This window comes from Zalophus californianus, chromosome 15 (genome assembly GCF_009762305.2).
Source record: "Zalophus californianus isolate mZalCal1 chromosome 15, mZalCal1.pri.v2, whole genome shotgun sequence".
Classification (NCBI taxonomy): Eukaryota; Metazoa; Chordata; class Mammalia; order Carnivora; family Otariidae; genus Zalophus; species Zalophus californianus.
Genome location: NC_045609.1, coordinates 65,579,475 through 65,595,829, shown reverse-complemented (window position 1 = coordinate 65,595,829; position 16,355 = coordinate 65,579,475). Strand labels below are relative to the sequence as shown.

Below are 16,355 nucleotides of genomic sequence, written 5' to 3'. Positions count from 1 at the left end.
GTGGGTGTGTGAGATATGTATATGTATTTTATGGGATACATATGTACTCTATACTACAGATGCACTATAAAATACCTTTAGCTCCTGCTTTTAAAAAACTTACATTTTCAGGTAGAATGTAAGGCTAGCAACAGCAAATATAATTAAATAAAAGATTCACAGGCAAATATCAGACTCTAGCCATAAAAGCCAACTGGAAAATAGGTGCAACACTGGAATGTTTTTTGTGAAGTGCATGATTCAGTGTAGTTATCCTGCAAATTATTTTTATAGGAATCTTATGCTAGAAATTTCATGTATTTAAAGAAATGTGAGTGAGGAGGGTACTCAAGGTTTTCTTTCTGTTGGGAAGATGTAGATGTGTGGGGTTCTTCCTGAAGGGAGGGGACTGGTGGACGTAACTTTCCAAGGTCTCTACTGACGTGGGCATTTTGGAGGAAGCAAATTAAAATTAAAATTCTCAGGATTGGAATTTTATTCACGCTGCCCTTACTGCCAAATAAAATGCACTTTGAGCCTAAAAATAGAAAAGATTTACAATTAGTATTTTTTTCCTCTTAAGCAGCCTGCCTACCCTTTCAGCAGAATGTACAATTCCATTCCTGGAGTCAAGCCACTGGGCATCTGGTCCAAGATGGTGCAGTGACCAGAGGCGAGGCTGAGCAGCTCAGGACACAGAGTAGTAGTCATTTAATCCACTGGGCTATTGTATTTTATTTGACAGTTGGTTAATGTTCCCCCTGATGCCAGAGGCATAGGGAGGGCCAGATTTGCCTGCCTGAGGGAAAACTATGCATCTCTGCAGTTGTGCTGGAGGAGATGCCCAGAAATGTAACCCTTCGTGTCCCAGCACTTCCAACAGTGCCTCCCACAATCAATGTCAGAGCTGGACAACTGTGGAGGAGTGAGGAGAGGACATCTGAGTTGTGGCCCCAACTCAGCCATGGACTTGTGCACAGTCCTTGGTGCTGGCTCTCTTTGCCTTAAGGTACGTTTGTACGGATCAGTATACTTGCAGGTGCGTGTCCAATGAGATTAAAAAAAAAAAATACATTAGGCCCCACATCTGTTTTAGGTGCTCATCATGGCTCAGTGTTGATCTAAAATAACCTTATGAAGGAGCACTCAGTCCATTTGGGAAGAGAAGGTAAATGCACGTGAGTTCACCGGTAGTCTAAGAGAGGCCAAAAAGTCAGTGCCCGCCTTCACACATAAATAGATACCCAGTTAAAGTAGCTGGATGAATTGTATGAAATTGGCAGCCCAAAGTTCAGGAGATGGCGATCTTATGAAATGATTTCACCTTGACCTTAAAGGATTTATGTCATATTTCTGTTTGGAGGGTCACACTTCATACTTCACACAAGAGGAATGTCATAAACGATAATATAAAGTTAGAAAAACTGTGTTTATGTGGTTGAGAACGTGTCCATTTGGCTGAAACTAAAATTTTGTAAAGTTAATTCTGTGTATATTTGTGGAATCTGATCTTGATTGTTTTTTACTGTTTGCTAGGCAGAATGAGTTTTGTTTTCATAATTAGGAGCCTTGCGAAAATTTTGGTCAGTGGAATAGTGTGTTCAGAGGTATAGATTACAAAGGTTAATCTGGTAGCAATTTTAGGATGAACTGTGGTGATATGAAGTCAAAAGCAAGAAGACCAGTTAGGGTGATATCACCATAGTCCTGGTCGGGACCAAAAAGTACCTCCTGTGACCGTGGACCCAATGAATTCTGTCATTGTAGAGCTGGAAGAAGCCTTAACAGTCCTTGCTAGTATGTAGCTAACAAACCACAAGTCTGAGAAGTTAATGAATTTTCCCAAAGGGAAATACCACTCATTGGCATCACATGTCAAAGTTCAGTGAATGGAATTAAGGCTTACCTGGAATTTGGTAGGGTTCTCATTCTTGACTGTGACATCTCGAGATCAGCAGATAGGCAGAAACCAGCCTTTCTGCTGCTCTCTCTGTTTTTCCAGGAAAGAATGAAGGTGAAATCATCCTGGATAAAAATTGTGGATAAGCTTCTAATCTGAGTAGGGGATAGAGTACTCCCTGTCTCAGGGCTTGGATCAGAATAAGGAGTGGGGCGTTTGCTGGGAGGAGAATGGCCTGCAGCCATCACGTGACCCTCTGGCCAATGCTTTTGGCTGGAAGTCAAGTTGAGACGGTTTGTGGCTGCTCAGGTGGGCCAGCGATATGGAAATGACAGCTGGCAATCCCCCATGAATCCTGGAGCGTTTACCACTGATGAGATGCAGCAGTGAGCACCAAGGAGGGCCCTGTGCTGGTGTCGGCAGGCCAGTGACTGTCCTGGCCCAGGAAAAGGGAACTTTTAATTCTTCCATGTAAGCATTGCTCCTCCGATTTTCTGTGACAGCCACTGTTGCTGCTGCGGCAAGGCTCCCAGCTAAGAGCCTCGCCTCGGCGCGAGAACTCACTCTGCTGGATGCTTTTCTGCACCGACAGATGGCAAAGAGAATCCTCAGGCAAAAGGCGCTGTCTCTTAGAATGAATCTTCATGAGGTGGCAACTCCTCAGACTCACCTGTGAACAGAATCCTCCACTCTTCCCTCTTCCCTTGTGTCCCATCCTCACTGTCTTCTCAGGCATCCATTCCCTCTTTTGCATACATGCTCTCCCTCTTTTGCCAACTTTATTTCCCCGCCATGGCTTTCTCTCTCCTTCAGTGCAGGAGACTTTTTTTTTTTAATTTTATTGTATTATGTTATGTTAATCACCATACATTACATCATTAGTTTTGATGTAGTGTTCCATGATTCATTGTTTGTGCATAACACCCAGTGCTCCATGCAGAATGTGCCCTCTTTAATACCCATCACCAGGCTAACCCATCCCCCCACCCCCTCCCCTCTAGAACCCTCAGTTTGTTTCTCAGAGTCCATAGTCTCTCATGGTTTGTCTCCCCCTCCAATTTCCCCCCTTCATTCTTCCCCTCCTGCTATCTTCTTCTTTCTTTTTTTTTTTTTAACATATAATGTGTTATTTGTTTCAGAGGTACAGGTCTGTGATTCATCAGTCTTGCACAATTCACAGCACTCACCATAGCACATCCCCTCCCCAATGTCCATCACCCAGCCACCCCATCCCTCCCAACCCCCACCACTCCAGCAACCCTCAGTTTGTTTCCTGAGATTAAGAATTCCTCATATCACTGAGATCATATGATACATGTCTTTCTCTGACTGACTTATTTTGCTCAGCATAATACCTTCCAGTTCCTCCATGTCATTGCAAATGGCAAGATCTCATTCCTTTTGTTGGCTGCATAATATTCCATTGTATATATATATATCATATCTTCTTTATCCATTCATCTGTCTATGGACATCTTGGCTCTTTCCATAGTTTGGCTATAGTGGACATTGCTGCTATAAACATCGGGGTGCATGTACCCCTTCGGATCCCTACATTTGTATCTTTGTGGTAAATACCCAGTAGTGCAATTGCTGGGTTGTACAGTAGCTCTATTTGCAACTTTTTGAGGAACCTCTGTACTATTTTCCAGAGTGGCTGCACCAGCTTTGCAGGAGACTTTTAAGGCCCTGAGGACAGAGTCTGGACAGAGCTTGCGGGATGGAGCCCATACGGGTTCAGTGTTCTGCTCTGCCTGCGTTTCATCTTGAATGCCTCAATACCCAGTGGATGCTTTTTGATGTGAGCATTTTAAGGGACTCAAAGAGCTTTGTTGAGCAGATTGTCCTTTCTGGTCCAAGATAGAGTTTTACTGGCCGTCAGTTCCTTAGCAAATCAGATTTTTTTTTTTATAGCTTTTAATCTGGGAGAAATGCATATGGACAAACGGCCTCGGAATTCATAAAATCAGGATTTTTTTGATGTTTTAGTCTTTTTTTTTTTTTCTGAGAGAAATCTGTCTGTGATATGCAATGTCTAAGCAGTTGCCAAGAGGTAAAAGCTTTCTTGAGTGGGTAGGGAGGTTAGGAGCCCTAATCCCTCTGAAATCCTGAAGAGGTATCCTGGCTACTTAGGAAGCCCTTGTCTGGGCCTTATATGGTATAGACATAGGAGCTAGCCTCCTGGCTTCTAACAGATGTTTGTGAGGATGTGCCTTTGGAAAGCCTTGGAATTTCCAGAAAAATAAGCATTATAGACCTTAAGGAAATTTTATGTCAAATGGACAGGGGAATACTGATCCCATAAAGTCACACTGCTTAGAATTCTTATAAAACAGTCCATCACTGTGGACACTATGAAGAATCCACGGCATTTAGTATAGGAGCACCAAAATCGTGCTTTCCTTTATTTATTTTTTATTCCTGTAACTAAGCAGTAGGCAAAGTAAATATTCTGTGCCTTCTTTTTGTTTCTTTGCATTTGGAAACCAAGCAGGTACTGGAAAACAGAGAGAGTTCTTCACTTCATTGCTAGTTTCCTCTCACTTTCTTGCCTCAGTGCAGGAAACCACCCAAGGAAGGCTTAGCAGCAGGCTGAGCCTGCCAGATTACATCTTTATTTTAATTTGGCAATAAACTAGTGTACAAACTGTGCTATAAAACATTGCCTGCAACAGCATCTCTCAGTCTGCCTTAAACACCTCACTAAACATGATGTGTTGGGAAACATTTGAAATGAGAGAAAACAAAACGCAGATGTGACTGAAAGAAAAAAAAAATGGGAAAAAGTATAAGAATATGCATATAGCTCAGTTTTGCAGCCCACCGTGGCACTGGGCTCATGGCCTCTCCATTAGGGGTCATGCCGCCAGAGCGATTTCTAAAGGGGAGGGTCTGCAGTGTTGTCAAAGGGACATGAACACTGCTGAGCAGCTCGGGGAGAAGAGGCCCCCCTCGCTCTGCTTATCCAGGCTGGCAAAGCTCTGCCAGGGGGCCCGCTGCCCCTGGCCCCTTTCCCCTGGTCCTGTGTGGTGTGCTTCCTCTCGCCACGCGTGTGGATGTCCAAGTCCATTGTGGCCGTGAATGCAGTTCCCACTCCCACAAGCAAGAAATCGAACTGAACAAAGCGGCTGGGTCTGAGCTGTGGGAAAGTGGAGAGCGGGTGTTCATGTAGACATTCAGAAGGGCGGGGGTGGGGAGGTGTTGGGAAGCGCCAGCCTGCTGTTCTTGCAACCGAGGATGGCTTGCCCAGTGTCACCAGACCTTCATAGTTTTTCAAGAGAAGTAATCCTGCTTTGTGTGAAATCTGATATTTTCTTATTTTTAAGTATTTATAACTAACTCAGAAATTTAAAACAGAAAACTGCGCCAGGCAAAGAAACCTCATCTGTTGCCTTGCATTGGTCCCCATTTTTCTGTCCCTTCTGTCTTTCCCATCGTCTTTGTTTTTCTCCTGTTCATGGATCTCCCTATCAGTTTTATTTTAGGAGATGTTAAGTTGTTTTGTGAGTTAAAAAAAAAAATGCATCCAAATTGGGTGATCAGTTCTGTGGAGGGAAGACAAAAGCTTTAATACAGTTCCCATGGACCACCCTGCACTTTGTGGCAGTTCTAGGATATTCACCAGTTTGTATTGTTTCATTTATTTTGGAGCTCTGTGATTTGGCAGTGCAGGTACTATCACGTGGGGACTTGCTTGATTCCTCTGTATTCCAAATCAGAGTTTATGAACGAAATAAGAAATCCTAAGGCTTGCATGTTAGCCTCACCTTCAGTATTTTGGCATTTATGTATACGTGTAAGATACACACAAAACCAAAACATTGCTTTAAAGGGGGAGAACATGTTTTGATAAGAGAGTCTCTCTTTACGAATAGTTGAAACTCTGGTGCGCCTGGGTGGCTCAGTCAGTTAAGTGTCTGCCTTCAGCTCAGGTCATGATCCCAAGGTCCTGGGATCCAATACCACATCAGGCTCCCTGCTCAGCGGGGAGTCTGCTTGTCCCTCTCCCTCTGCCCCTCCCTCCTGCTTGTGCTCTCTCTCTCTCAAATAAGTAAATACAATCTAAAAAAAAAAATAGTTGAAACTCTAAATATTAACGGTCAGCACTCTGTATGAGTGAAGACTGATTTTGGGTTAAAATGATATACTGATAGAAAAGGAAAATTATACTGCCAGTGTGTTTGATAGCATACCATAGAATTTTAGTCACTTGCATAAAAGTAAATTAAAAAAAATACTTGTAGTTTCATATCCATTCTTAGGAAAAACAACAACAATGTCTTTTCATTCCTTTTTAATCATTCATACTTCTCCTAACTGGGGCCTAACAGAAGGCCATTGCTGATCATGGCGACTTTGGATGCTGGGAATTCCCTGTGAAATTTTGACTGCTTGAAGAAGGAATAAATGTCAGCATTTTCCAAAACTCAGTTGTCCTCGTTTCTCACCAGTGGTAGACAGTACAGAAGCCAGGTAAGAGCATGAGCTCTCTACTGTGTCAGGTCCTGCCAATGGCTGGGGGACCTCTGACAGGTCATTGAACGCTGTCGGCTCTCCCACAAGACTGTGTGAGGAGGCTGACGTAACATACGTGGGACACTTAACACAGAGCCTGGTACGGAGCAAGCATCGTGGAGATGCCAGCCACTGCCTTCTTCACAGGCCTGAGAGATAGGTGACCCGGTGTGGCATAGCTGGATTTCGACACAAAGCTGTCTTAGCAGCAGTGTCTCCCCAGTACCTGAAGTCACAGACACTTTAGTCATTGTCGAATGCCCTCTTAGCGTTCAGTCACTAAAAGGTACCGTGGAACCAGAATGAATGGAGCAAGGAAAAACCAACACACAGTACTCAGAAAATATTGATTATAATAACAGTAAACCATTAAATATTAAAGCATTTGTCTTCACCGTAACTCTATTTGTTTTTTAATAGACCCAGCAGCCCCTAATGTCAAAAGGTCAAAATTGAAATAAAAGATAAATAGATCCTTGAAATTCAGCCCCCTGCAGATATTCAAATAATTTCTGCACAAGCACAAACACTTAGGAAACTGGTATCTACCTAACACCATCATGTTTCCCCGAGGCACTGCATTAAGTAAAAAAACACTCAGTTATTTATAAGAAATATGTTGAGCATTATATTCCATGCTGATTTGGTAGGAATTCCGTGTGCTTGAAATTTTCCAATATCAGAGTTGATTTCTAATCTCATGAATATGTAAATAACTTAAGTGTCCAAGTACAAAACTGGCAATTAGAGTGGAAACCTGGGAGCTTGCTAAATGTCATCCCAATGCTTGTTTATAAAACAAATTCTCAAGCTGAAATGCCATCATATGTAAACAAGAGAGGCCCCCATTCACCTTAGATACCTTGTTTAACCAGGTTGTATCATTTATTTTTCACTTGCATCCTGGGACACTTTGCTCTACCTGTTCCTAACCAGTTGAGAGGAATGGGCTGGAAGAATAAGGAAAAATGGACATTTTTAAAAGGAGTCAATGGGATTAAGGTTTGGACAGGCACAATTATGCTATTTGGTAGCTCTTTAAGCTTTGAAATAGAGTTACATTTTCGCTTACGCAACTCCTTAGCCAGCTCTTTTGATCTGTTCTGTCCACTAGCACTTGTCTGAATGGATTATGATACATCCTTAATCCAGGCACCAGTCTGGGAAAGTTTGAAGGACATTCGAGCTCATAAGAGAACATGGATCTCTTTCCTTAAAAAGCTCATGGAATACCTGGAATGACCTGCCTCTGGGGGCGCGGTGGGGGGGGCTTTAGAAATCTAGTAATGCTAGGGTTTTCCGCATTCTTCCATGACAAGAGTGGTTGCAAGCAATGATGCTGCCAAGAAAGGGAGTGATTATGGGAGGAGGAAGGCTTGGCCTTGTGAGTAGACACATTTTGTGAATTTATGACTCGATGGTTTTCATATTAAAAAAAACAAAAATGTTACCTTGTTTAATCTCTTACCAGGATATTGTAAGTATAAATTACAAATGGTACAGTCATTGCCTCAAGGGACAGAGATCAAGATCACATAGCTGGCAAGAAGAAAAACCTGAAATCACGTACCCTCCTAAAATTGCCAGGTTCCTTTACTGAGGTATACTCTTAATATAACATATTATCAAATGAAGAGGCACCAATATAGACCTTGAAGGCTCTCCCTCTCCTGACTTGCTTAACTCCAGTGCCTGTTTGGATGATCCAATTACTCACATGATGAGAAAATGTCTCAGAAAAGCAAGACATGAGATTCAAAGCCAAACAGTGTCAGTTGCTCTAGGAAAGACCATGATAATAAAATATTCAGCTTCAGAGGTTGGGAACTGGGAGCCTTGTCTAGGACCCTTCCTTGCTTCCAGAACATGTGGAATAAAAAGGCAGTCTCATCTGCTTCTCCGTTATTCTTCCCTTCCTTGGAATCTGAGGACAGTCAGTGAAGGCTGATGGCAATAATCTGTAGCAGAAATGAGCGAGCGAGAGACAGAGAGAGAGAAACTAGCACTGACCATTCGCTCTGGAGCAAGCATTCTGCAAGACATTTCACATCGATTGCTCAACTTCATTCTTAGAGCAGACATTAGAGATGTTATTATACCCATTTAGCATTTGGGGAATCTGAGGCTCTAAGGAATTAAGAAAATTTCCTAAGGTGGCCTGTCAGGTGATTGCTAGAGCCGTATTATAGGCTATGTTTGAATGTCTTCCCACTTTGTCCTCCCTGCACCATAGATCCCAAAACCAAAAACCAAAAAACCTAGAAAAACCAGTGTGATTTTTAAATTTTCTTTAATTGCCATTGTTTTATCTAATTTTCTGTAATGATTTCTTCTCTGTCCCACCTACCACGAGAACTGTTCCCTCTGACAGATGCTGCGGCACCGATTTCGGGAGCTGATTTCACAGCAGGGGGAGGACTGTTGTTTGAAGATTATAAGGGAGAGGAAGTGAGGGGTGGCGGGGTGGGGGGGGACCTGTGAGCTGGAGGGAAAGCACCCCTGGCTGGCTCCTAGGCACCCTGCACCCCTTGTGAAAGAGTGGAGTCTGTGTGTAAAATTGCCCCCCGCCCAGGATAAGGGACGGGGGCGTTCAGAAGTAACCCACTTCCGGTCAGATGTTTTCCTTTTTCTTTTTTTTTTCTTCTTAAATTTTGTTTTGTTTGTTTATATTTTTTAATGGTGTCCCTCCCCTTCCCTCCTGCTCATACCCAGGGGCCCTGGCTAATCGGGGCACTCACCTCTCCCCTGCCCAGGTGCTGCACCTTCCAGCTGGGCTGGCTCTCCTCCCTTCCGTCTTCACAGTCCTGAGGCTTCCGTCTTTTGGAGGCACAGTTCCAGTTACATTCCAGTTGTGTTTCACAGCTGCTGTGCTCTCTCATGTGTGCATTTAAATAATGGTAGGAACCTATCGCTATTGAGGGATTTGTAACATAGATCCAATTTCAGCTTCCAATTATTTTATTTATCTTGTATTTAGTTCTCTGTCTCTATTAGATAGATAATCTTTAAGGCCAAGATTCCATCTTACTTTTTTTTTTTTTTTTTTTTGGTATACCTCCAGATCCAGGTGCACGGGAAGTACAAGGGGCCCTCGATCACTTATTGACCCTTCCTTCCCAGACAGCCTCACTTCCATATGTCTAATCCCCCAAGCCTGCCTCAAAGTGCCAAACCCAGCTGAGGGGCATGTGACAGACTTCAGTGACAGCTGGGGAATGGCCAGTGACAGATTTGATAAATCCAGCCATAGCAGAGATGGATGGAGCCAGCAATGTGTCATCATTCCTGCTCACCGTTCATCAGCAAAGGCCGAATACCCAGCCTCGATGCTCTTGTCCTTTGACCTTGTTGACATTTGGATCCAGTCTCTCTATTAGCTCCCCACGAGTTACAGTAGGATTGCATCTGTCCAGCTTGCAGCCAGGCTCTGTTTATAATCTCTGCTGCCCCTTCACTTCTCTGTATGCAGGCCAGTCAAACTGAGTCTCTTGCAGTTCCCAAAAGAAGAACAAAAACACCACCCTAAGCTTTGCTGCTCTATTTATTTGCTCAGACTGACCCAATCATTCTGGAACACCTTTTCTCTACATAGTTATAGTAAGGAATGTATACTGTACTCTAGGCCCACTTTGAAAGCTCTGACAGATGCCCACCTTTTCCTGTCCTACATAGGCCACCATAGTACTCTGAACAAAACATTACACATTATTATTCTAGGTTGTCTGGATACTCCCTGATAAGCTAGCCTTTTCTCTAAGGAATTTTCATCTGTTGGGGATGGGAGAGCTCGTCTGTGATGGCCATAGTGGTTCTCACCTTCTGTCCCTGTAACCACCAGCCAGGAAGAAGACTCATGCTAGCACTTAGTGAAGTTTTATCAAATTATTTTAGGTACCACAGGATGTTTTTTTCCCGTAGAGTGAGTTGAGGCCTTTTCCTGTGCTGTAGAACCAGAGCATCAGAGCATACTTCTGAAGACCATAGATTTCTGTGGATGGATTCTCTTACTGTTAAAGCTGGTAGAGGAAAGAGCTTGATATTTGCTATGCCTTAGGCCTGGTGCTAGGAAATCATTTGAAGTCCTCAAGGTACCATCTCTTTCCTTCCTAAAAGGAATTCAATAACAGCAGTGAGAACTGGAGAATCATGAGGTAGATGAGTGCTTTGTACCCAGGCCATCCCCAGGGCAGTGTTAGGATGAGGCAAGTGAAATAAAACTGGCAGGGTTTTCTGTCAGCCTTCTCAAGAAGTGCAATTTGCAGGCCTCCTGCCTCTAAAATGTTAAGGGCAGAGAAGTAAAAGGGAGTGAGCAGGCAGCCTTGAAAAGAGCCCACTGCAGGACGTGTTCTGCCAACATGGAAGCCTCTTAAGGAGTCTACGTGGAGGAGACCCGGAATCTACCTCCTGACCTGGAAAGTCTCCATGAGGAGCTTTGTGGGGAAAGCATTCAATCCCATCAACCAAAGATTCAAAACATGTTATCACTCCTCCCTTTTACCAAATTGTGTTCTTGTACCAGTTTCCTAGCCACAGAAGAAAATCCCTAAAGTGTACCTGTCTGACTTGAAAAGAGGGGCTATGTCGATCTGATTTAGAAATATTGAGAAGACTCTCCAGGGACAGTGATGAGTGCACGCTTTTGCATCAGCACAAGGAAGTTGAATTTCTCTCCAAAGAAAGATGCTACTCTGCTAGGGCTTCAACCACCACGTGGATGCTAAGAAGATGGAAAATGAACGTTGGCCACAGCTGCTCTCATACCCCCCTTCTCTCACCCCATTTTAGTCTGCTCTAGATCAGGAATGCTGAGCTATGCCAGTGAATCTCACTGTTTCCCAGCCACTCCCCCCCCCAGTTATTGTCTGCCCCTGGCATCCCTTCTTATCCTCCCTCCACGCCTGTGCCCCTAATCCAGCTTGCAGCTCTGCAGCCTCCTGAGGATGGTGCCACAGATGACTGAGCAACTGGTTAAAAGCTCCTCACAAAACTAACCCTCGCCATTGCCTCCTTTGCAATTAACTGTATTTTTATCTGTACTCTTCTTACAGCAGACAAAGGCAGATGGCAAGCAAACAAGCCAATGTGAGGGATGTCTAAAAGAGAAAAAAAAAATAAGTAAAGAAAGCGGGAAGGAAGGAGGGAGGGAAGGAGGAGGAGAGAGAGACCATCAGGAGAGGAGCATGGCAGGAGGCAGAAGTATTGACAGCCCTGGACCAGCATAATGACAGAGTGGAGGGTCAGGCCCTGAGGCTGACAGATCTTGAGCGTAGAAGAGCATTGGGTTTGTGCTCATTAAGTTCTTTTTACTGAGGCAGGGAAGCAGTCTTGGATAGTTTAGGATGATTTGAGACAGGAAGGACTTTCTGCCTTGCATTCTTAGTCAACCAGAATCTTTTCCCTGTTCTCTTTCTAAAATTTCTACTCCTGCAAAAAATTTCCCCGGTACTTTGTACCAGAGTTAGCACAACCAAAACAAAGCCAAAACTCCTCCAAGAATGGTGTTTTGGGGTTTATGACAGAGGTTAGCAGATGAATGTTGCCCTCCTAAAGCTAATTCATATATTCTGTCTTCCTTTCCCTGATACCTCTCTCTCTTTCTCACTCACTCTCTTTCTCTTTCTTCAGCATTGCTGGAGAAAGGTGCTCTGCTTTCTCTGATGTGACAGTACTGATAGTTCTCAGTTCTGTGTTCTGATGGTCAAAAGAAACCTTAGAGCCAGAGATAGACTGAGAAGGAAATAAATCTTACTTAGGTGCCGCCAACAATATGAATTTTATTAAAGGACGTTGACTCGTTTTTCAGGAAAAGCCTTCCACTGGCAGCCGAGACAGTGTCATTGTGTAAGAGGCTTTGATCCTTTTCTCTTCTTTGTGGAAGAGAACTTGGCTGTCAGACTCTGCAGGTTTAATTAACACATTAACCTAAGTGGCTGTGAGTTGTTGTTGTCTCCTTTTGGTATGACACCAGGCTGGACAATAGGGGGAAAATATTTGAAATAGTAGGTGGAGTACACAGAGCAGCTTTGGCTAAGGGTAAATATGCAAGACCCTGCTTCCAAATCTTTGGAAGCTTCAAATATACTGATATTTATAGTTCTGGTTTGTTCATTTGTTTGTTTTTTAGGTATAGGTCTCTACCATGGCTCCATGGAAATAAAATATATTCCTCTGATAAGTTACCTTTGTCCATCCATTGGGAAACCTGGGTACTTTACTAGATAGATTCATCACTAGGGAATTTGCAGGGTGCGAAATTGACACTTCTTTCCCCCTTGCCAATCTACTATGTGCTAAAAAGGAAAGGATTCCCAACACCTGTAAACTTTGTGGTTTCATTGAAGGGGCAGGGAGTGGTCTCAGATATTTTAGAGTGACTTTAGAAAGGAAGGAATTTCTGCCTTTTATTCATGGATGGCTCTCTTGGAAGGTTCCTAAGAAAATTAAATATAAATATGTGGCCTGTAGCTTGGTACCATCTGTTGAACCATGGAAATGAGGCCACAGGGAATTTTAATGTCTAGGAGAAGGTTCATAGAAAACGCATACTTTGGTCTGGGCCTAAAAAGAGGACTGGCAGTGAGGTAGGCAAGTCTTGAAGCCACCTCAGCCAGAATGGGGAGCATCAGTGAAGACACACCAAAGGAAGCCTGCTCAGATGTGAGCGAGAAAGTGAGAAGGTGCATCTGTCAGCACCAAAGGGTCCTTTTTGAGAGAGAAAATGGAAAAGAATGTCACTGAGCTGAATAATAGAGCCTTGGTTTATTGGATTGTCTGGTATCCCTTTGGATGCTCACAGATAACAAAGCAGCCCCTTGAAGAGGATAAAAACAAATATCATGGGACGTACCTGACTGGCCCACAGATTCTGCATCCAAGCCGAGGGGGATCAATTAAAAAAGACACACACACACACACACACACACACACACACACACAGATGGTGGTACCCAGTAATTTCTCACAAAGATAAATTTTGTGTGGGGGCAGGGATGGCAATCCTTGGTGTCACCGTATGAGCCCTCAGAGTTAATATTTGATTTTCAAGATACACGTGAGTCCAGCCTCATGTGCAGAATTGTTATTATTTCAAGCCATCCTGATTCTGTTATATTTGCATAAGTCTTTGTATATAAAGATAGATGTTAACATACATTTACATATAGACACAGGCACACACAATGGTGTGAACTCTGTTCTCTTTATTTTTTCTTTTTTTATTTAAATTCAATTAGCCAACATATAGTACATTATTCATTTCAGATGTAGAGTTCAGTAATTCATTGTTGCATATAACACCCAGTGCTCATCACATCACGTGCCCTCCTTAATGCCCATCACCCAGTTACCCCATCCCCCACTTACCTCCCCTCCAGCAACCCTCAGTTCCTTTCCTATGGTTAAGAGTCTCTCATGGTCTTTCTCCCTCTCTGATGACTTTCCATTCAATTCTCTTTAAACTCATGGGAAGAAGTGCAGCTGTGGGCTTAAAAAAAAAAAGATAGAGCAAGGGGAGCGGGAGAAGCAGATCCTCCCAAACCCAGGTGCTTGTTGTTACTCTACAAGTCTGTGTAGTCAGATGCCAAGTGTTTGGAACATGCTGGTGAACCAGAAGCAGGACTTGCACACTCTGGCCACTTGGGTTTGGAATTAAGAGGGAATGCATTGTCCCCATCCTCTGTTATTTCTGTGAGGGGAACTGCCTCCCCATCTCCCCTTAGCACTCTTAAGAGGAATCAAGCATAAAATGTACCCAGGCATAATGAGGCAGAGAAAAAATAGTAAGACTTAAAAGAAAAAGCCACAGATTCTCCTTGACTGGATGCCCAAATACTATGTAGTTTGAGCCAATTGAGCTGCTTGCTTAGTAATCACATATTTCAGCTTCTTTTTTGGGGGGCTTTAGAATGTTTTTTGATCCAATGGACACAATATCGTAGGAAGCTCTTCCAAGGGTTGGTAAATAGTCACTTGAGCTGACCTGTTCCTAGACTTGCCCAGTGTATGTGCAACTGGGGTGAATCACTTGGTGAGTCATTTGACCCTTCACTGAGTGCTGGAGCTGGAGACAGGACAAGGCTGGGCAATCACGGTACTCAGGATGGTATGGCTCATTATCCATTCACTGTGGGATTTGGCGAATGCAGTGGTGGAAGATTGGAGTGTCAGTAGGTTACAGACAAGGCACATAGTAGAAAGGAGATACTCCAAATGATATTTATCAAAGCAGTAGCCAGTAGTCCACGGGAACCAGAATGCCTGGAGCAACAGGGATCTCCAGGCTGCCGTCAGAGGGTACTTCCATGGAGCTGTAAAGATTATTGGAGAAGAGCAGAGGTGTGGAGTGAGCCAAGATACAAAGCAGGAAGTAAGAGAAGAATCATGTTTGGAGAGGAGGGAGCATGTGGACCGTTAGACCCTGTCTCATGAGCACTGCTTCTTTGCAGTTGCCCTTGGAGAGTACTGAAGCAGTGTAGCATGTGGACTTGAACTCTTACCAGCTGTAGAGCCATCTGTAAAATAACTTCAGATACCATCACAGCGATGGAGTGTGGATTAAATGAAATAATGCATGGAAAGCACTTGGATCACAGTGTAGTCCGTGTGGGCTGCCCGAATAGCATGAAGCTTCTGTGGCTGTTGTCGAAAAGACCAGCCACAGGGTCCGTTCCAGTCTCCCGAACTTGCCATCCAAAGCCATGTTCCAAGCTGCCCTCAACATTCACATCTACACTTATTTAGATAAGCCGGGTTTATTTGTATATTGTCCCTGCATATCCCACCACTCTGACCCACGTTGCTCCTTGTGCCACGCCTGTCCCATTTCTGTCAGTTTGAACACTGCCATTCATTTGGACCTCAGCTGTATCCGCACACATCTGTGAAGCATCCCTGACTTCTGATTCTCCTTCCTTGGCATCCCTCTGTCACTGGTGGCCTCATGCATTTCTCGTGATTTTAGTCAGGTGCAGTTTACACTATCTGCTCTTCAAGAGCCAGATCTCAGATTTTGCACTTCTCTGTATTCCACACAGTGATCTGCACAGGCTAGGTCAAGTGGCACTGCTGATTCTGTCACCAGGTAGAATGGGGTATGAATCTCAGCTCATTCTCTTGTTTGGAGGGCATGTGACTTCCAGCAAATCACATAATCTTCCTGAGCTTCAGCTTTCTCAGTTGTAAGGTGGAGATATTAACATCCGCCTTGCAGAATGCATATGAGGAGTAGAGATGATATGTGGATCATTCACCTGGCATATGGCAGGTACTCAATAAATGGTAGGTACTACTATTGTTGTTGTGATTGTTATTAATATTGAGCCAGTGAACTAATATTTGTATATTTAATGTACCCTGGGGTCAAGGTGCTAAATAATTTCTCTTCTCTACAGTTATACAGCTCTGCTGAATTTGGGAGAAGGTGGCAGCTTATCCAGGAAGGGGTCGTACCAAACAGGTTCTACTGGTAAGTCTCTTTTTATCTTGTAGCCCATTAAGGGATCACCTAGTAAATGAGCATTGGAATCTTTTTCTCACCCAGATCTCTCACGTGAGGTCTGTCCTTATCGAGATTTGCCCACATCCCCGTAGGGCAGGTTGTGATACTGGAATAGTCAGCATTTCAAGGGAATGTTAAAGCTGTACCACCAAGGGCACCTGGGTGGCTCAGTTCGTTAAGCGACTGCCTTCGGCTCGGGTCATGATCCTGGAGTCCCGGGATCGAGTCCCGCATCGGGCTCCCTGCTCGGCGGGGAGCCTGCTTCTCCCTCTGACCTTCCCCCCTCTCATGTGCTCTCTCTCTCTCTCTCTCATTCTCTCTCTCTTTCAAATAAATAAATAAATCTTAAAAAAAAAAAGTTGTACCACCAAATACTCAATGATCTCCAAATAGATCATTGAGATTAGTGAACAACAAGGGCTTCATAACTGCTGTTTTGTTATATTTTGATGGGACTTGTGAAAT

The 16,355-nt window shown here is 43.7% G+C and overlaps 1 protein-coding gene across 5 annotated transcripts in view; it reads left to right on the top strand.

The window, feature by feature from the left end:
* Positions 1 to 16,355, top strand: part of SORCS1 (sortilin related VPS10 domain containing receptor 1) — a 562,053-nt gene that overhangs the window by 355,610 nt on the left and 190,088 nt on the right. For all 5 annotated transcript variants that reach the window (XM_027596992.2, XM_027596991.2, XM_027596990.2 and 2 more), the window contains exon 5: positions 15,784 to 15,857. In XM_027596992.2, coding sequence (XP_027452793.2) covers positions 15,784 to 15,857 — 74 coding nt within the window. The remainder of the gene's footprint in view (positions 1 to 15,783; positions 15,858 to 16,355) is intronic.